The sequence below is a fragment of the Asterias rubens genome, chromosome 7 (assembly GCF_902459465.1).
Source record: "Asterias rubens chromosome 7, eAstRub1.3, whole genome shotgun sequence".
Classification (NCBI taxonomy): domain Eukaryota; kingdom Metazoa; phylum Echinodermata; class Asteroidea; order Forcipulatida; family Asteriidae; genus Asterias; species Asterias rubens.
This window is the reverse complement of record NC_047068.1, coordinates 21,156,456-21,177,155: the sequence shown is the minus strand read 5'-3', so window position 1 is coordinate 21,177,155 and position 20,700 is coordinate 21,156,456. Positions and strand designations below refer to the sequence as shown.

Genomic DNA, 20,700 nt, shown 5'->3' with positions numbered 1-20,700 from the left:
GTTTGGGTCTCGGAGATCTAAATCTCTCACTCTGTTATACTTGTAGTCATTTTAAGTTGAGTAATGATCCTTTTCTGCCTTCATGTATGTATTGTTGGTGGCTGGAAGACAAGCCTGTCTAAAGCTCAAAGTAAAGCTCTTGGTGATGTGTGAGAGAGAGAAGCTTAAAGGAACTGGACTGTCGTTCGATGACATTTAAGTGACAGAGAAATATTTTTACGAGAAATATCTTTAAAATTATTACGGATCTTTTCGGGCTTTAAAAAGATCAGGTAAAATTGATACGTAGCATAACAAAATTGGTACAAAACGTCTAAATTAGGAGCAAAAGACAACGATGACACTTCATGTTAATCAATCGGTGAACAGAACTTCAGATATTGCAATGAAAATATTAAATAAAGAAACAACTTTAAAGGTACATCAATGTTATTGTTTCTCATGATTTCTTAAGCATCCCCGGGTAGCGAGTCCATAATGGGGCCGTATTACAACAAAAGACAAATTTGGGGGAGGGGTATTCTGTTTATTGTTTTAAAATTTATAAAATTGGCATAATGTGATCAACACATTGTAGAACGTTTTAACTTAAAAGAACCAAAAACAAGATATGCTTGATGTACTTTCATGGTATGAAAGGGAGCTGAAGTTTAACTTAAAGTTCGTTCATTTCCCGATAATATCACGAACGTTGTTTTGTGTCCACATTTTGTGTGGGTTTATCACTGTCCCAAGTGCGCATGAATTGTATTGCACGACACGGAAATAATCGATACTGGAAAATAGATCATGAAAAAATCGATACTGAAAAATCGACACGTTAATAATCGATACCGGAATCATCGATACTGAAAGAAACGATACTAAGAGAATCGATACCGAAAGAATCGATACCGAAAGAATCGATACCGAAAGAATCGATACCGAAAGAATCGATACCAAAAGAATCGATACCAAAAGAATCTATACCGAAAGAATCGATACCGAAAGAATCGATACCGAAAGAATCGATACCGAAAGAATCGATACCGAAAGAATCGATACTTAAATAATTGATACCGAAGTAATCGATACCGAAAGAATCGATACCGAAAGAATCGATACTTAAATAATTGATACCGAAATAATCGATACCGAAAGAATCGATACCGAACCAGCATACTTTTAAGTAAAAAGCATCACCGCGGTTCGGAAGAGTTTCCAATTACATCTATATATTTTTCGTAATTCAGCATTGTAAAATTCCTCAAGAATAAATAATAATAATATTAATAATTTATTGGCCGTCTGCTTATTTGTAATTGTTTCTTTCACTGATTGTTTATTATGCGCTTAGAGATGTTTTTCGGCATTAAGGCACTTGACCAATTTTTTGTATTATTTAATATTAATTTTATTATTATTATTTTGTAGGCCAACTCTAAACTATGTAGAGATTGGGAAAAAGTGTGCACCTTTAGAAAAGTGGGTACAGTGTTCTGCCTTAACAGGTTTTGTTTTCAATTTTGATTGGGAATATAACGGTCAAAAGCAGCTGCACTACAAAATGAAACTGGGCCCTCTGGTAAATATCCCCTTTATGTTCAGGTACACTATTGGTAGTTACTTCAAATAATTGTTAGCAAAAAAACTTACTTGGTAACGAGCAATGGAGAGATGTAGATAGTAACGTATTTTTTTTTTTTTGGGCGGGGAAGAGATAACCTTTCACTCAAATAGTAAAAGACCTCAGCTGAAACCTTGTACATGCTTTGAAAGCACACAAAGTATGTAAGTTTTTTCTCAATGCAAATACGGTGACCTATTGAGCCCAAATTTTCGCAGATTGTTATTTTATGCGTATTGTTGGGATACACCAAAAGAGAATACTGGTCTTTTACAATTTCCAAACGTGTCCAGTGCCTTTAACACACTGTGAATACGACGTTCGTCAGTCTACCCGCAGGTCACTAATCTCCTTTGTGATTTGTCTGCAGAATATGCATCTTTTTTTTTCGTGCGTGACCTCTATGTGAATATTAATTAGTCAAAAGGGCTTCTGGAATGCGGTCATTTTCAGCCTTTTCTGAAAAGTCTCAACCAAAATAATGTACCAGTAAATTGAAACGAAGAGCATATCTGTCGGTATGTACAAAAACAATCGGTGCAACTCAAATTGTAAAAAGAGAAATTTGTACGTAAGAAATGGCTTAAAAAAACCCAGAGAAAAACAAGTCACAAAAACACGGCAAATTTTCCCGTTATGAATGTCGGCAACAGTCCCCAATGTATTGTATGGATAAATTATTTCATATTCTACCTGGAAATGTTAAAAGCGAGACCGGATCGGTACCTAGTCCAGTCAGGATACAGCGATTTCCACCTTTAATCCAAATCTCACCTTACGAACAAATCATCTATTAGACAGAATGGTTTTCCTGATCGGGTGATTGGCTGACGATGACATCATCGACGAATATGGCAGCAAGCTGTTTTTCGTTGGTATGGTAAAAGCGCCTGTCTAAACTATGAGCTGAGTGATGATCAGCTCATTCATCCCGTGGTATAGACGGGCTCTTTCGTTATTGACTAAAGCTGCCTTTGAGGTCGGGGTGGAACTCGCTGTATCCTGACTGGACTAGGTACGATCCGGTCTCGCTTTTAACATTTTCGGGAAGAATATGAAATAATCTATCCATAATTGGGGACTGCTGCTGACATTCGTTACGGGAAAATTTGCAGTGTTTTTGTGACTTGTTTTCTTCCTTTTTGAAGCCATTTTTACGTACAAATTTCTCTTTTTAAACTTTGAGTTGCAACGCTTTTTTTCATACAAAACGACAGATGCTCTTCATTTCAAAGTACTTCTACATTATTTTTGTCATCACTTTTCAATTAAAGCCGAAAAAGACTGAATTTCAGAAGCCCTTTGGACTAATTATATATTCAAACCGAGGTCACGCATAAAAAATCACGCCAACTCGCCCAGATAAATCACAAAGGAAAATTATTATATCGAGTGACCTGCGGGTAGACTGTCGTTTACCTGAGCCACTGCTGAAAGATAGTTTCCTCTGTATGAACACGAATAATAGCCCTAGAATCAATCACCCAATGTCTGCGATTGACCTCCACTGTTTGTCAATGGAGTTGTGCATCGTACAGCATCACACAACATAAAGTATAACAAAATTTAGACCAATAAATATTGACCACCGTGCACCAGTTGGAACTCTGGTTGGAATTAAGGTAAGTTCAGGTAATTAAGTTCATTAAAACAGTCATCGACTAAACATTAAAGGCAATGTTGTGGGCTCATGATATACCCCGAACTTTGAGGTTTTCGTGTCCATGATGGTTTGTTTGCAAAGTTGGCCTCAAAGTACAGTACATTATTATGAGTGTTCAAGTGGTGTTCCGGGTCGCGCGCTTCCGGGTCGGTCGTTCTGATCACACACACACATGTTATGTGCCATAAGTCGTGTTGAATTTTTGATTCAAGTGCACCATATCGGGATTTAGCTGGAGTGGCCTTTTACTTGCATATTATACATCCATGAACAGCACAGAGAGAGAGTTATGTCAGGGCTTATTGGGAAAAATCATGTTTAATTGTATGTATTCAAGGCACTGGACACAATGGCACTTTTGTGAGCAATGCAATTTCTTCTTATGGAGGTCAATAACGTTTTCTTAATTCTTTGTCCGATCTTATTGGTAACTTTGTCAAAGACTAGTCTTCTCACTTGGTTTTTCTCAACACTATGCATAACATAAACCTGTTAAAATCTGCTCTCAATTGGTCGTCGAAGTTGCGAGAGGATAATGGAAGAAAAGGCGCATTTGTTGCACAAGTTGTGTGTCGTTCAGATGCTTGATTTCGAGACGACCTCAAAATCAAATTTTGAGGTCTCCAAATCTAATACAAATATTTCAGTGAGAAATTGCTTCTTTCTCGAAAACCCGACGTTACTTCAGAGGGGGCTGTTTCTCACAATGTTTCGTACTATCAACAGCTCTCCATTACTCGTTACCAGGAAAGGTTTTATGCGAATAATTCTTTTCGACGGTCCAATGCCTTTAAAGGCGCTGTTGTTACTCCGAATAATGGTTAGCAAAAAGGTGCCAGGTGCCTTTAATGTCGGTCGTACCCAAATTTGTCCTCTATTATACATTTCCTAATAATTATTTGTTTATTTCAGATAAAAACTCATCTGGTTTTGTTCTTAACAAACAAATCAAAGCTGGAATGGAAAATAGTTTAACCCTTAGACTATACGCGGTCCTTCGACTCGACTCTCATATTATCATGAAATTAAACAGTATGGTTTACTTCACCAAAACGCTAAATGACACAAAGTACAACAAATATTCTGGAACATAGAATTGATTAATTAAATACCATTCTGACAGCATAGGTATGTGCAAGCTGAAATAATAAAGTAGAATAAAATGGGTAGGCCTACCTGTACATCGAAAAAGACGACGCTTAACACGAGATGAAGTGTCTGAGCCATTGGAGACACGTCTCTTCCGTTTTCGGGACTTAAGTTTCTTCACAGCCTCATGTTCAGCTATCTTAACAATCTTCTGCCGGTGCCGATAGCTGCGCTTTGCCCTTGTTTTCAAGCTTGTAGTTGCAGCTAGCACTGGTAGACTGCAATCCACCAACTTGCTTCCATCGGCAATTCTGATCTTCCTTTTCCGATTGGCCAATAACTCGTCGGCTTCTATGAGCGCTTCAACAGCAGAAACTTGATCAGCTTTGCTGATCAAGACCGCTGCAAGGCCAACTTTGCCTTCTCCAAGCATGGAGGTTTAGAAGGCAATTTCGATTTTCCAACATAATTCGGTTTGTTTGATGTTGCCCAGCTTCTCAGCTCGTTGGCCTCCAATATATATATTAGTTCTTTTTATGGAAGTTGATTCTTATTTCGGAGTAGAAATTGCGTCAAATCGCTGGTTTTAACGTTTTAAATACCAAAAGCTGTTTCAGAAGGACGTGCGTCTTCGTTCGACATCATATCAGAAAGGTTATGTTACGGGACCTATAAGAACCGAGAATATTGTGCAGCAATCCAGCATGAGCATGAAATGGGGGCATGGTGACTCAAACGTAGCAAGGAATGAACAAGGGGCCCATGGTGAAGGTTGCGTAACGGAGGAATTTAGGTCCTTTATGTGCGAAACAAAACTACATTTATTTTGGATTGGCACTTTTTAGTTGGCGTATGTTAAAATAAAACACAACCAGACGAGAGCATCATTTCAAGTTCCCTTGATTTTCTTATTAACTTGGTGCATGCCTTAACCCATCCTTACAACTTATTAAAGGCATTGGACTGACAATTTGGTAAGTGTTAAAGACCAGTACTCTCACTTGGTGTATCAAATGTGCATCAATAAGCAAATCTGTGAAAATTTGGACTCCATTGGTCATCGCATTTGAAAGAGAATAACTTTGTGTGCTTTCAAGAAGCATTTTAATAAAAGGGTTCGGCTGAAGTATTATTTATTATTTTGTGAGAAATTACCTCTTTTCTACTTCAGAATGATCCGTTTTTCACACTGTTTCATATTATCAACAGCTCTTCATTGCTCGTTACCAAGTAAGTTTGTTATGCTTTTGAGAAATTACCAGTAGTGTCCAATGCCTTTAACTCATGTTGGGGCAACAACATTTTTCTCAGCCTTTTTTTGTGATAGCTTTGTACAAGTATACTCGATACCAATTTGAGATAGTGTAGATAGTATTGAGAGGGTTATTTTTCACTAGCAGTATGTAAGAATAAATCACAGGAACTTTTCGGGAAGTTTCTGATCCTACATTTATTTGTTGTGTTGCCTGCCGCTTTTTTACAAAATACATTGTCTTTCTTTCTCCTTTTATATAGACGTCGCCTTTATTTTTAATTTCCAAAGTTGAGAAGTTGCCACCATGGAGAAGTATGTCACTTTCGAAGAATGTAAGTATCACTTTAACTTTGATAACAAAATGATCGACACAAAATAAACTCTTATGCCTATTAACTTTTCCTGAGAAAAGGGTTGCGAACATTTTGATGTGAATGGCTAAATTTTCTTTATTGAGATTGCCTGGATATGGCTACCTGTAAATTGTATCATGTGACTTGGCCTTAAAAATTCACGAAATATAAACATAAACCGCGTCTCAGTGACGTCACGAAAAACGTAGGCATCGAATTCAACGTTGGGCTTGGTGCTCATTAGTATCTTAGGCCTACATAAGACCAAGGACAAACAAAAGAACTTAAGAAGAAAATAAAAGGACTCCATAGGGAAATTAAGAAAGAACGGGGTGCTCCAAAATAACCTGCGAACAGAGTCTATATGGAAAACTCTAAAAGTATTACAGTGGAAGAACAAAATAAATAATAATAATAATAATATGTATTCCATGACAGGGATACATATTTGAGAATGCGTGTTTTATGGTGTGTGGAGAATATTATTTGTACGATTGTGAACGTAATAATTTTGACTCTAGATACGGAACTGGTATGACACTGCTCTAGATTTCTAAAGGTCGTGGGTTCGAACCCCACCCGAGTAATATGCCTGTGATTTTATTCACAGAACTCGGGAAAGTACTATGTATACAGTGCTAACACACGTCGGTGTCTATAGTGGGTAAATCCAAAATGAATATTCATTATCCCCGATGCAAATTTAACATCTATTAGATACGGAACTCTTTGCAATGTTTGGCCCTTCGATGAGTGAGGTTACGGCTGATGCTATACAGGCCGGTCGTTTCGAGGGTATACCTTTGCCGCCGGGCTCGAACAATGTCGCCGAAGACTTTAAGACCTACGAGGTGCGAGATGATGACGTATGGATCGTGACGTACCCAAAAGCAGGTCAGTACTTTAAAGCAAGACCCAACTATTTCATAGGCCCTTTTCGAAACCACGGCTTCGGCTGTGGATTCGGCTTCGGCCGTGGTTTCGAAAAGGGCCATAAAGCATGTATAAGCACAACAACTCGCTAAGAACAGAGCCGTATTGCTTAGCAGAATCAGTTTACCAGCCCAAATTACATCATTTGTTACAGACTTTGACTCTAGTTTTTGTACCAGCTTCTGCTTATCAAAACAACCCCATCTCTATTATATTTTATCCTGATTACTACTACTCAATTTTACCTTAAAGGTAGTGGACACTATTGGTAATTATTCAAAATAATCATTAGCATAAAACCTTTCTTGGTGACGAGTAATAGGGAGAGGTTGATAGTATAAAACATTGTGAGAAACGGCTCCCTCTGAAGTGCCATAGTTTTTGAGAAAGAATGAATTTGATTTCGAGACCTCAGATTTAGAACTTGAGGTCTCGAAATCAACCATCTAAACGCACACAACTTCGTGTGACAAGGGTGTTTTTTCCTTTCATTATTATCTCGCAAGTTCGATGACCGATTGAGCTCAAATTTCCACAGATTTGTTATTTTATGCATATGTTCAGATACACCAACTGTGAAGGCTAGTCTTTGACAATTACCGATAGTGTCCACTGCCTTTAAATTACTCCCTAGTTACGTAATACTTGTCGTTGTTTTTCATGTAATTTGTTTGTATAGCAGTATGGGAATGTGTATCTAAGTTGAATTGCAAAAAAACCCAGTAAGTAGCCTGACGTTTCGAACCTAGCCGAGTCTTTCTCAAAGGCTAAATGACCCCGTTTCGACCCTAGCAGAGTCTTTCTCAAAAGCTAAATGACCCCGTTTCGACCTTAGCAGAGTCTTTCTCAAAGGCTAAATGACCACTTTTCGACCCTAGCAGAGTCTTTCTCAAAGGCTAAATGACCCCGTTTCGACCCTAGCAGAGTCTTTCTCAAAGGCTAAATGACCCCGTTTCGACCCTAGCAGAGTCTTTCTCAAAGGCTAAATGACCCCGTTTCGACCCTAGCAGAGTCTTTCTCAAAGGCTAAATGACCCCTTTTCGACCCTAGCAGAGTCTTTCTCAAAGGCTAAATGACCCCGTTTCGAACCTAGCAGAGTCTTTCTCAAAGGCTAAATGACCACTTTTCGACCCTAGCAGAGTCTTTCACTATGGTAATTTTGTCCTTTGAGAAAGACTCTGCTAGGGTCGCAACCTCAGGCAATTATCTATGTTTTACATTTACACCGGGGCCCAATTACACGGAGCTGCTTAAGCACAAAAATGAGCTAAGCAAAACAAAATTATGCATCACCAGAATAAGGTTACCAGCCAAAATACAATATTTTGTGACTGGTCATTATTAAGCAGGGATTGTTTAAGCAGTGTTTTCTGCTGAAGCATCTCTATGAAATTTGCCCCAGATCCTTTTGATTGGTAAGCAGTTTGCGACAGCTATTTCTATTTTCTGAAATTGATATAATAGGGACCACATGGACTCAAGAGATAGCCTCTGCCGTGATGCACGATGGTGACTTGGAAGCATTGCGGAAGAGACACACTGCTTTCAGAGTTCTACACATGGACTTGAGTCTCCCACCTCCAATAAGAAAACTGAAAAACGTGAGATTCATTCCTTATTGTTACATCCTTTTCTTTAAGACGAGCAGAGTATACTGTTCGAAACGTCGAGACCACACCGGCTCTTTTCAGCGCCAACACTCCCACAAAAGAGTTTTACACATGGTTGTACCCGCAAGCTTTATTATTTATTTTATTTAAAGTTTCTTCCTATCCATTCCTTGAGTTTATTTGTTATTTTAGACAAAGTTAGAACCGATAATATCTTTGAGGAACCGCGTTATAGTAATAATTCTGTTTACTAATTTGTTAAACACTAGATTTTTTTAATTCTGAGTTGATTCAATGTTGTATTGAATACATTTTTCAAAACAAAAGGTTCCTGAAACGCACAGAGTTGCTGAGGAAATCCCATCTCCCCGCGTCCTCAAGTGCCACTTCCCTGGTCAACTCCTGCCTCCTCAGATCTGGGAGAAGAAGCCCAAGATCATCTACGTTATGCGCAACCCCAAGGATCTGATAGTGTCCTACTTCTACTTCATGAAGATGGTCCTCCCTTTGCCTGCAGTTCTAAATCAAACATTTGCTGAATTCTTTGAGGAAGTGCTCAATGACCAAGGTACGTTATTTTGTCTACCACACAAAACACAAACGTCCGCCGATTTACATTAACCTTTGAGGTTTAAAGATAACAGAAAGCTTCCCATTCAAATATTACTTGCCGAGGTGCTATAGTTTTAAGAAATGAACAAAACGAAAATAGTTTAAGCATGTACATTAATTTTGATTACCAAAGTAAATGACACCCCATCCCCCAATCTGGCTACTCATACACTCTTTCACGATTTTCAAATCAACAGGTTTTATTCGCCCACAAACCAGACCTACTTTATCTCTCTTCACTGTCTACTCATTTTATTGTACAGCTTATGATGCTAGATCTGTCCAATCACGACGGACTGCCTGTTTGTCTTGTCTCCTTGTTTGTAGTTAGTCTGTCTGTCTGTCACTTTCTTCTACAAGCCTTGGCTCATTCTGACAGCCTCATACTCTATTTATTTTGGTTTACATGGACTAACTATTTTCCCTCCATCCTCTGTGCTCATTATTTTGTTTATCCATTTAATATTTTTCATACATTATACCTTGAGAAGAGTAATATCAAATAAATGTTAAATGTAATTGAATTGAATTGAATACAAAACCAGGGTTCTTATTTGACACTGGGCTGCATGCCCGAGGCCAGCCGAGGCCAGCTGATGCCAGCTGATCAGACGCCAGTGAAATAATGTAGACTTGAATTGAGTTGAATAACGATTTCGTATTATTTTTGTCTGATTTAAATTTGCATGGAACGTCATCTTCATCCTTCAGTTGGCTTCGGACCCTGGTGGGATCATTTCTTGTACTTTTGGAAGAAGCGACATGATGAGAACATCCTTTTGCTTCGATTTGAAGACATGAAGAGGGTTAGTATCTAAGATGAATGAACATTATTGACGAGTCTTTTGTGGAAAAAAACAGAAGCACACACCGCTTTTTTTGCCATTCTAGGCCAATTTGGGGGTCTAAAAAACCTTTTATATTACTACAAAGTATCATCCTTGGCCTTCCTTGAGAAAACAAATTATTTCTTATAATTTCACCCTTGTGCTATTTCGCATCATGCATTAGAGTATGTTAGGTATGCTCTTTGAAAGTTGAAACATTTATTGTAAATCATTTTATTCTAGTAGGATTTGCGAGGCAATGTGGAGAAGATCAGCAAGTTTCTTGGTAAAGATTTCTCTAATGAGACGCTGGATGCAATAACGGACCACTGTACATTTGCCAACATGAAGAAAAACCCTATGACCCAACTGGATTCCTTGTTTGCGAAGCTGAACTTACCAGACTCAATGTCATTCATGAGAAAAGGTAATGCATTTAGTTTTGAAAGGCAAAGTATACCAATAATTGTTGGAAGCGTTGGATTGTTTAAACTATATATAATTGTAAGTGTTTACCCTAACATGTGAAAGTTTCATTACAAAAGGTGATCACGTTTGTGAGATATCGCCGAAAATCCGGAGCGAATATGTCAAAGCAGGAAGAATAATCACTAAAAAAAGGAATACACAAAAATATGAGAAACATTACTGCAGTAACGCTTCTCATACTCAACTTTATCTTTTTACATAACCACATTACTTCGAAGTGAAACGATTCTAAAAATGTGTTATACTATTGGAAGCTGCTATACGTTTCTACGTTTCTAGCCAAAGGTTTGACAACAAAATAATTGGGAAAATAGAATTAGCCGTTGCAAACTGCTAAGCGACCAAAATGGTATAATGCAAAAAATAGTTAATGGCCTGACGTTTTGACCCTAGCAGAGTCTGTCTCGAAGGCTAAAATAATTGGCACCACTGCCTTTTTTGTTAGAAAACAGCTTTCAATCAAGAGGCTTGTGTAGTGTTTAACTTTCCATGATCCTTCTCATTTGTACCTCCAGGTAAAGTAGGAGATTGGAAGGCTCACTTCACTGTGGCACAGAATGAAGTCATGGACGCCCTTATAAGAGACAAACTCGCTGGAACTGGATTGACCTTCGACTACGAATAAATGGTTTTCTTTTGATGTCTGTAGAGCCCTGTTCACACGAGGGGAAAACATAAACAGTCCCTGTGGAGTTTCTTAATGCTTGTGAAATATTACAAAATGAGATTTGTGTGAAGGACAGCAATTTTTTACATGTACTTACATTCCTTGTGAAATTTTCTCAAATAATGTGAAATTTTGTAGCAAGTACATGGACCGACCTTTGACGAAAAAATTACGATAGCGGACATTTTTTTGCAAGGAACCTTGTGTGCTCCTTCGTGTGAAACATCAGACTTATTTAGCTTGATCAAATTATCACTAATATCTTTGACAAATGCAATCACTGGTTTATGAAAAATGTTGTCATAAATGATTGGTACACAATTTATTTTTCCAATAATTACATCCCTTTTAATTTGTAATTTGGGAAGGGTTCAATGACTTCACAGAGAGTTAGACTTAGATTATTATTTACATCCAAAGACCAACTTGAAATATATATGAGTGAATAATAGGCCTTTGTGTAAAATTATGTAGAAACAGGCAGTAACATCCTATTGAAATGTAGTAACATTATGCAACTTTTTGTGTAATTAATTATATTTTGAAGAACTAAAATCACTTTTAACTTACCAAAACTAATCTAAGAAGTACGGTAATCATAGTAACAAATGAAACCATACGCTCTACAGAAATATTATGAACAAGTAGTTTAATCTTTATAAGTCAAATAAAATATATATTTCTCTATCATTGCACCCTGTAAAAAAGTCATTGCTTTATAATTACTAGTGGCACTACAGATTTACACAGCTTTAACTGGTAGATTTGTGTACTTTTGTCATATAGCATCTAGTATTTCTACAAGATGAACTGATGAATAAACCAATTTGTAAGTCACTTGAATGAAATTATCAAACACTGAAAAAAATTCACTTAGAGGAAATTAACACCATGGTCTAGCCCAAACTTGAGTGAGCCAACTCGACATGAGTTGGTTTGTCCCCGTTGAGGTTTGAATCGGCCTGTCGTTAATTGGGATAGGTCTATAGTTGGGATGATTATCAGTGTTGTGGATAGACCATTTTTAGTTATGATATTGCTAGGAGCTGTGTCCAGTTCTGGCTGAAGCACAACATCTAGTGTGTGGACACGATAAGAAGAAGAAGTGGTCGGCTCTAAATCCAATTCAGTCCACCAAGGGCGAGAATGTTTCATGTTTAGATATGGGGCCATCATTGCTGATTTGCAATCAGGAGGAAATCTGTGCTGGGCAGCAGAGTATATTTTGCTCAGAGGGTTGGACGAACTAATAGTTCTTGGCAGACCCGCCTGGCACCGCCCATCGTGGCAACGACACTGATGATTATCAATTCTGCAACTCAATTTTGCACTTTTTGTTGAGCATTAAATAGTACCCTATCAAAAAAGTGAATATATGTACAACCAGTGGGGCACAAAAGGGGAACAAAGAGAGGGGGTAGAGACTTGAGCCCCACCCCTAACCTTCTACCCATTACCTTCTGACTATCGTCGATCATCTTCCCTCTGCATTTGGGCAAAGTAAAAGAAGCCCAAACTTGAGGGACCTGACTCGACATGAGTTGATCTGTCCCAGTTGTAGTTTGAATAGGCCTGACAATAATTGGGACAATATTTGGGATGATTGGCTACCAATTCTGACCATAACAAAACAAATGGAGAAAAACAAGTCACAAAAACACGGCAAATTTTCCCGTTATGAATGTCGGCAACAGTCCCCATACAATATATTGTTTGGATAAATTATTTCATATTCTACCTGGAAATGTTAAAAGCGAGACCGGATCGGTACCCAGTCCAGTCAGGATACAGCGATTTCCACCGTTAATCCAAATCTCACCTTACGAACAAATCATCTATTATATAGAATGGTTTTCCTGATCGGGTGATTGGCTGACGATGACATCATCGACGAATATGGCACAAGCTGTTTTTCGTTGGTATGGTAAAAGCGCCTGTCTAAACTATGAGCTGAATGAGGATCAGCTCATTCATCCCGTGGTATAGACGGGAATGGAGCTTTATCAAATTATGATAAAATGAAATCTTAAACTGTACGCACGGCACAGTGACTTGTCACAGTATATGAAGCAATTTTAGGGGGACTCTCGGTCTTAAATATTTAAAAATCTGAAATAAATACCAGACAGCTTCATAAAAATATAATAAAATCAGCAGAACTAGATGAATCTCTTGTGTACTGAAAGGGAATAGACCAGTCTTTAATTGGCCTTAACTTGAATGATAACGTACGTTCGTGTTGAGAAGTTTTGCAACGTGGAGAGTGATACGTATGTACCCCCGCAGTGGGTCCCATCGACTCGCAACAAGAGAAATTCTGGACGGACTTGGTCAAGTCTAAAAGCGTTCTTACCAGTGTGGTTATTTCGGATCCTTTTCACGTGTAACGATCGACTCCTGGCGTTTGGAAACTAACATTATACCTTTGTGGTCGGGGTGGACATCGCTGTATCCTGACTGGACTAGGTACGATCCGGGAAGAATATGAAATAATCTATCCATAATTGGGGACTGCTGCTGACATTCGTTACGGGAAAATTTGCGTAATTTTTTACTTACAAATTTCTCTTTTTAAACTTTGAGTTGCAACGATTCATACAAAACGACAGATGCTCTTCATTTCAACATTATTTTTGTCATCACTTTTCAAATAAAGCCGAAGAAGACTGAATTTCAGAAGCCCTTTGGACTAATTATATATTCAAACCGAGGTCACGCATGAAAAATCACGCCAACTCGCCCAGATAAATCACAAAGGAAAATTATTATATCGAGTGACCTGCGGGTAGACTGTCGTTTACCTGAGCCACAGCTTAAAAGTAGTTTCCTCTGTATGAACACGAATAATAGCCCTAGAATCAATCACCCAAGGTCTGCGATTGACCTCCACTGTTTGTCAATGGAGTTGTGCATCGTACAGCATCACACAACATAAAGTATAACAAAATTTAGACCAAGAAATATTTACCACCGTGCACCAGTTGGAACTCTGGTTGGAATTAAGGTAAGTTCAGGTAATTAAGTTCATTAAAACAGTCATCCACTAAACATTAAAGGCAATGTTGTGGGCTCATGATATACCCCGAACTTTGAGGTTTTCGTGTCAGTGATGGTTTGTTTGCAAAGTTGGCCTCAGAGTACAGTACATTACGAGTGTTCAAGTGGTGTTCCGGGTCGCGCGCTTCCGGGTCGGTCGTTCTGATCACACACACACATGTTATGTGCCATAAGTCGTGTTGAATTTTTGATTCAAGTGCACCATATCGGGATTTAGCTGGAGTGGCCTTTTACTTGCATATTATACATCCATGAACAGCACAGAGAGAGAGTTATGTCAGGGCTTATTGGGAAAAATCATGTTTAATTGTATGTATTCAAGGCACTGGACACTATTGCACTTTTAGATTTATATGTATAAACATTGTCAAGACATATTAAAAACAGTGTTAAAAAATAATAATAAATGTACGTCGACGCGATACGGGCGGCGAAAGAGCTACCCCTTACCCTAACACTGGAAAAGGCTTCAGTTGTTAGTTTTTCTGGGATAAAATACAATGTACAAAGCCCCATATCATAGAACCTATGGTATGGCTCTTTTATCATCGGCCTTATCATGGTCATCAAAAGACCAACACGCCATTTTGAGATAATGGTAAATTGCACATTGGTAAATTTGTCTGTTTACATCCAAACCAAACAGGGTTCACTCCTAGTGTAACCGCGATGTCTGAAAAGGAGTAATAATATACCAGTCGCTACTGTAAGTCACATTAGTAGACAGAGAAATAAATGCTACTTCTTTATGTGAACACATTGCCTCGTTTTAGAAGTATCTCAAGCTGATGGGGCAAAACTGCCAAGATGAATGCCGATGATGTGCAACTTCACGAGTCCTACGAGTATGAAGGGGTTTGCCTACCGAATGATGTACTTAGATCAACCATGGATGATCTGAAAACGTTTCATGTCAGACAAGATGACGTCTTCGTGGATAGTTTCCCTAAATCAGGTAGGCCTACAGCATCATGCAGAACAAAAGTAGCAAGACTCTACAAGAGTTTGCTGACCGGATTAAGGTTATCAGTGGAACTACCATATCATATATACAATCATTGTGTGACTGATATTCAGCTCATTTCTGCTCCATGGCAGAAAATTGTTAAGCAATATTGTGTGCTTAAGCAGCTCTATAAAATGGGGCACAGACACAGCCCAAACCTAAATGCTTCACAATCACACGGTTCAGTGAGGTTTAGCAGATTTTTGTAGCATTGCTGAACATGTTTGTAGAGATCAAGAAAATCGCCTGAGGGACTTTAGCCTCCAACCCTTCACCCTAACTTTGGCCTTGGTCTAAAATGTAAGCTGTTCTAGAAATAAACACAATGTACGAATGCCCTTATCATCCGCATCAAATGAATGTCGCAAATTATTACACACTGTATTGTCCTAATTGATATGACAACTTTTAAAGAGTATCAGAATAAAGAGAACGGACTGGAGACCAAATGTAAACTCTCTGCTTCACCTTCACTGTATATATTCTGTGTATACCATTCACATGTGCTTTTACCCATGATGCACCTGAGGGGTGCGGGTGCACAAAATCATATTGCACGTAGGCCATTACACACACAACAGAAAGCCTTATACCGTACTCAAGGGCGCTACAAGTTCATTATTTGTTTCGTGTCTGTGGCATAAGTCTACGCGAGAAGAGCTACCCACCCTAGCTCCGGCCAAGGATTCAAATGTTGGTGTAAACCTTTCATATGCAATGTAGGTCTAAAATTATCGGGGAGCCACAAATAGATCTTACCAAGTTCTGTGAGCAACAGGTGCTTAGAAAGCTCAATCAATCTCAACCAAGTATAGTCATATACTAAAACGATTGTTTCGATTCATTCCCTCTGGACGACGATTTAGAAAAGTTTTGACTTCACAAAATGGCCGACCGTGTTTCTTCGCGACGTAAAATGAAAACTTTTGAGGCATGTTTGTGTGGATCATCTAAACATTTGAATTTCATAACAAACGGTTTCAAACGCTTTTTAAAGACCAACTCGCCCGATCCGAGGCAACATGTGTCTTTAAGGATGTTTATTTATTTATTTTTTATTTATTTTTTATTAATTGAATGAATTGAAAATGTACCTCTAGTACCCGGATTACCTCTCTTTCAGGTACTACGTGGACCCTAGAGATTGCCTCTGCTGTTTTACATGACGGCGACATAGATGCGTTGAACACAACCCATAATTTCGAGAGGGGTCCATTCTTGGAGATGACTGTTGGAGGACATCAAAACAGAGATGTAAGTTGAGTGTTTACGCTTCACTGGTAAATCACGGGTGTGACTACTTCAAAGTTACTCTCTGTGAGCATGTTTACCCAAACAGTTGGAGAACAAAAAGAAATCTTCGGTTAGCGGGATACATGTGTGTTTGAGCCAGTGGTTGATCTGGAGGTTGTATACTTGGCATCAAAACTACAATGTGCAGGTGGAATCATATTTTAGATTTGTGCACGATCACAACTAACAGGGATAACAACTCTTATAATTATATCGCGCAATACCAAAATATGATCAACGCGCTTCGCAAACAAACAAAAAACAACACAAGCAATTAAAACTAGACATTGAGTTTTTGTCAACTACAAAAACCGGGGGTACAAGCATGGTAAAAAAGTAACAATAGTATGTATTTAATTTGCTTTGTTCTCAAGATATTGCCGAACTTACAAAATTGTCATCACAAACAACATGATGACGTCACTACAATTTCAAGCAGGTATTGTACTTGACTAACACTACACCAAGTTGCAACTCAGTCTAACTTTTCGCTTCACAAACAAAAAACAACAAAAGCAATTATAACAAAATATAACACGTAGGTTTTAAGATTGCGTTTGGAAGCATCTACTGTTGATGATGATTTTATGGTCTGTGGTTACTGGTTCCAGGGAGTTGACCCGAACTCACCGTGACCATCCATCGCCCTCCCGTTGTTTACTCTCTGTGCTGGTAAGACGAGTAACGTCCCGGGTCAGGCCTTGATGATAGGGTGGCAATGCAATCGTAATGTATCTTTCCTTTAACACAGCTCCCAAGAACACACAAGATGTTAGCAGAAGCTCCAATGAGTTCCCCTCGGTTGATTAAGTCACATCTTCCGGTTCAACTCCTGCCTCCTCAAGTGTGGAAGAAGAAGGTCAAGGTTATCTATGTCATCAGGAATCCAAAGGATGTTGTTGTCTCATACTTTCACCATTATAGATTGTTTGCGCCTCGCGATAATCTACAATTCGACGACCACTTCGAGATGTTCATGGAGGGTACAAGTAAGTATTGGTATCACATTTTCTGGATAGTTTAGAACACTAGGTGGCAGCAGATTACCAGGGTTTGATTTCGCAAGACTATAACAAGACGAGTTACTCGTCCTATTATCTCATAGGACTCGTCCTATATAACTCTTTGTGAATTCGACCCATGAAAATGTCCATTGTTTATGTAGTTCTAAGGCCGTGTCCAAATGCGTCCTACGGCTATACGGCTGTTGGCAAGGGTTTTGCTAAGGATGTTCTACACCGCAATGCATGATGACATCGTGATCTACCTGTAGCCGCCAATCTGGACATAAGCATGTGCACAATAATTATTGATTTTACCTGGTAAGTCTGCTACCCCCGTTGAGAGCTATATGATTTTTTGTATGTAAAAAAAAAATACTTATGTCGTTGACAACAATTACTGTTTAAGTTTAAGCTTTACACTTTGAAATACAGCTCCCTTTGTTTTGTTTTTCTTTAGATCATTACGGCAAATGGTGGGATCACGACATAAAGTTCTATCAGAGACGACACCTAGATCACATTTTATTTCTACGGTTCGAAGAAATGAAGAATGTAGGTTCTCACTCAATTCAAATTTCAAGACCAATCCGACGCGCACCGGGCGCACAAGTGTTGAGCACTGCGCTCGACTGCTGCGGTGTACATGTGCCTAGTTTTGTGCACAAAGACATAATGTCATCATGTTCCTTAACAAGACATCATGATATACCAATGTAGATCACTGACCACAAATATTTGCAACAGAATAGAAACCGAATAGTCTTGAAAGAGATGCATGTCTTAGGCGAGTTTAGGGGTCAAAGACGCGGAAACTGCAAAATAGTTGCTAAAATGCGTTACGTCGGCATGATATTTTGTCAGAATTTCAGTATTTTACCTTCTGCTTAATTAACAAAGTTAAAAATTGCCCAACACAAATTGTATTCACTGTCATTGACTGGAAACAATTTGCAGAGGCGAACACAATCTGTTTTCTAAAAACCGATTTAAAAACAGATTCTGACTCTAAATCTCATTTTTATACTTTGGTTCTTGTGAAGGATCTTCGCGGGACGGTGAAACAAATCAGCGAGTTTCTTGGGAAATCCTTCTCCGATGAAATCCTAGACGCCATCACCGATCACTGCACCTTCGAGAACATGAAGAAGAACCCCATGGCAAATCCAGATACAATGATTAAGGAGTTTCTCGGCAAAGATATCCCCGACGGGCAATCCTTCATGAGAAAGGGTTAGTTTTAACTTCAGTAGTCCACATTTTATACGCACAATAATAATACAATTCTATATTACAAGTCTATATTATAGACTTGTAATGCACACATATCCACCCTGAAAAGGTGCATTTAAACCAAAAACTTAACGAAAGACAACAGACACAATAAAATTATTCCTTGAAAATCTCTGATGTAAGATTAGTTCTGAGAAGAGATTTGAATTTTGTGGTACAGAGACAAGATCTAAATTTAAGTGGTAGAGAGTTCCAGTGCGTGGCGCAGCTAAAGAAAAAGAACCTGTCACCCAGGAGTAATCAATTAGGAGAAGAAGCATGGAACTAAATCGAAGATTTACCGACGGAGTGTAAACTTAACGAGTACAAACTGACGTTTCCTGCTGTTCAGGCTGCCCTTGGCAGTTTCAAGTCTTATCGCTTGCAATCGCAAAGCATAAGGTGTATAAAAAGATTCGTAAGCAGATCTTGAAGGCGAAATGGTATTGGAAAAAAAATCAAGTGTGAGCACACATAGCCAAAACACATACCTATAAATGTAGACTAGACAGCATTTAGTACTGGGCCTTTAAGCTTAAAGGACCACAAGAAAATTAATGTGCCGGGCATACTTTTCTGTCAGATAAGACCATTTTTTATACAAAACCCATTAAAAATATTTACCGTGACCGAGCTCAAAAATTTCCCCAGTACATTCCTCTATAACAAAGGCAATTGTTAAAGACCAGTGTCCGCTGTCTGCACTTCATGTGACTAAATATACAAATAACAAGCGGTGAATATTTATTAGGCTCATTAATCGATCATTAAGTTGAGTCACAAGGTAATAGATGGTAGAAAATTAAACCTACCATTGTCCATTGTTTGGGAACATCAAGTTTTGGTTTTGGGACATCAAGTTTTGGTTTTGGGACATCAAGTTTGGGTCTCGGAGATCTAAATCTCTCACTCTTTTATACTTGTAGTCATTTTAAGTTGAGTAATGATCCTTTTCTGCCTTCATGTAGGTATTGTTGGTGGCTGGAAGACAAGCCTATCTAAAGCTCAAAGTAAAGCCCTGGGTGATGTGTGCAGAGAGAAGCTTAAAGGAACTGGACTGTCGTTCGATGACATTTAAGTGACAGAGAAATATTTTTACGAGAAATATCTTTAAAACTATTACAGATCTTTTCGGGCTTTTAAAATATCAGGAAAAATTGATACGTAGCATAAAAAAAATGGTACAAAACGTCTAAATTAGGAGCAAAAGACAACGATGACATTTCATGTTAATCAATCGGTGAACAGAACTTCAGATATTGCAATGAAAATATTAAATAAAGAAACAACTTTAAAGGTACCTCAATGTTATTGTTTCTCATGATTTCTTAAGCATCCCCGGGTAGCGAGTCCATAATGGGGCCGTATTACAAAATAATCGATACTGCGGGAATCGGTACCGAAAGAATCGATACCGAACCAGCATACTTTTAAGTAAAAAGCATCACCCTGGTTCGGAAGAGTTTCCCATTACATCTATATATTTTTCATAATTCAGCATTGTAAAATTCCTCAAGAATAAATAATAATAATATTAATAATTTATTGGTCGTCTGCTTATTTGTAATTGTTTCTTTCACTGATTGTATGCCTACATTTATTGTTCATTATGCGCTTAGAGATGTTTTTCGGCATCAAGGCACTTAACCAATTTTTTGTATTATTTAATATTAATTTTATTGTTATTATTTTGTAGGCCAACTCTAAACTATGTAGAGATTGGGAAAAGTCTAACATCACCCCCAAAGTGTGCAACTTTAGAAAAGTGGGTACAGTGTTCTGCCTTAACAGGTTTTGTTTTTATTATTATTATTCATGGTTTATTTATTAAAACACTGCAATACAGCGGCTTAAAAGCCGAAATGCACAGTTTACAAAAAAGTAATTGAAAAACATTACTATTAAAAATATTAATGTATAAACTTAAAAAGAGCACAAAAACAATTTGATAAGATTAGAAAACCAAC

The 20,700-nt window shown here is 38.2% G+C and overlaps 2 protein-coding genes and 1 pseudogene across 5 annotated transcripts; all 3 read left to right on the top strand.

Moving 5' to 3' along the window:
- Positions 1-477: 477 nt before the first annotated feature.
- Positions 478-1,168, top strand: LOC117292876 (annotated as a pseudogene).
- A 1,416-nt stretch (positions 1,169-2,584) lies between these two features.
- On the top strand, positions 2,585-11,952 carry LOC117292993 (sulfotransferase 1C2-like). 2 transcript variants are annotated; one of them, XM_033775189.1, is made up of 8 exons: positions 2,585-2,621; positions 5,874-5,945; positions 6,684-6,860; positions 8,364-8,500; positions 8,837-9,077; positions 9,833-9,927; positions 10,195-10,375; positions 10,953-11,952. In XM_033775189.1, exons 2-8 carry the CDS (start codon positions 5,918-5,920, stop codon positions 11,060-11,062), a joined length of 969 nt encoding a protein of 322 aa, XP_033631080.1. In that variant the 5' UTR covers positions 2,585-2,621; positions 5,874-5,917; the 3' UTR covers positions 11,063-11,952. The 2 variants fall into 2 exon arrangements, with proteins under 2 accessions (XP_033631080.1, XP_033631079.1); XM_033775188.1 differs by lacking the exon at positions 2,585-2,621 and adding an exon at positions 3,025-3,228.
- A 1,533-nt stretch (positions 11,953-13,485) lies between these two features.
- Positions 13,486-20,278, top strand: LOC117292995 (sulfotransferase 1A1-like). Of its 3 annotated transcripts, none has more exons than XM_033775194.1 (7): positions 13,486-13,570; positions 14,935-15,116; positions 16,291-16,421; positions 17,212-17,449; positions 17,922-18,016; positions 18,505-18,694; positions 19,702-20,278. In XM_033775194.1, exons 2-7 carry the CDS (start codon positions 14,969-14,971, stop codon positions 19,809-19,811), a joined length of 912 nt encoding a protein of 303 aa, XP_033631085.1. In that variant the 5' UTR covers positions 13,486-13,570; positions 14,935-14,968; the 3' UTR covers positions 19,812-20,278. The 3 variants fall into 3 exon arrangements, with proteins under 3 accessions (XP_033631085.1, XP_033631084.1, XP_033631086.1); XM_033775193.1 differs by lacking the exon at positions 13,486-13,570 and adding an exon at positions 13,577-14,108; XM_033775195.1 differs by lacking the exon at positions 13,486-13,570 and adding an exon at positions 14,402-14,470.
- The last annotated feature ends 422 nt before the right edge of the window (positions 20,279-20,700 follow it).

Bases quoted from the DNA above. Each gene is read 5' to 3' on its own strand.
- LOC117292995 (XM_033775194.1), top strand. From the start codon at position 14,969: ATGAATGCCGATGATGTGCAACTTCACGAGTCCTACGAGTATGAAGGG. The intron at 18,017-18,504 runs GTAGGTTCTCAC...GTTCTTGTGAAG, and splicing joins GGTTCGAAGAAATGAAGAAT to GATCTTCGCGGGACGGTGAA. The intron at 18,695-19,701 runs GTTAGTTTTAAC...GCCTTCATGTAG, and splicing joins GCAATCCTTCATGAGAAAGG to GTATTGTTGGTGGCTGGAAG.
- LOC117292993 (XM_033775189.1), top strand. From the start codon at position 5,918: ATGGAGAAGTATGTCACTTTCGAAGAAT. The intron at 8,501-8,836 runs GTGAGATTCATT...TCAAAACAAAAG, and splicing joins CAATAAGAAAACTGAAAAAC to GTTCCTGAAACGCACAGAGT. The intron at 9,928-10,194 runs GTTAGTATCTAA...TTATTCTAGTAG, and splicing joins GATTTGAAGACATGAAGAGG to GATTTGCGAGGCAATGTGGA.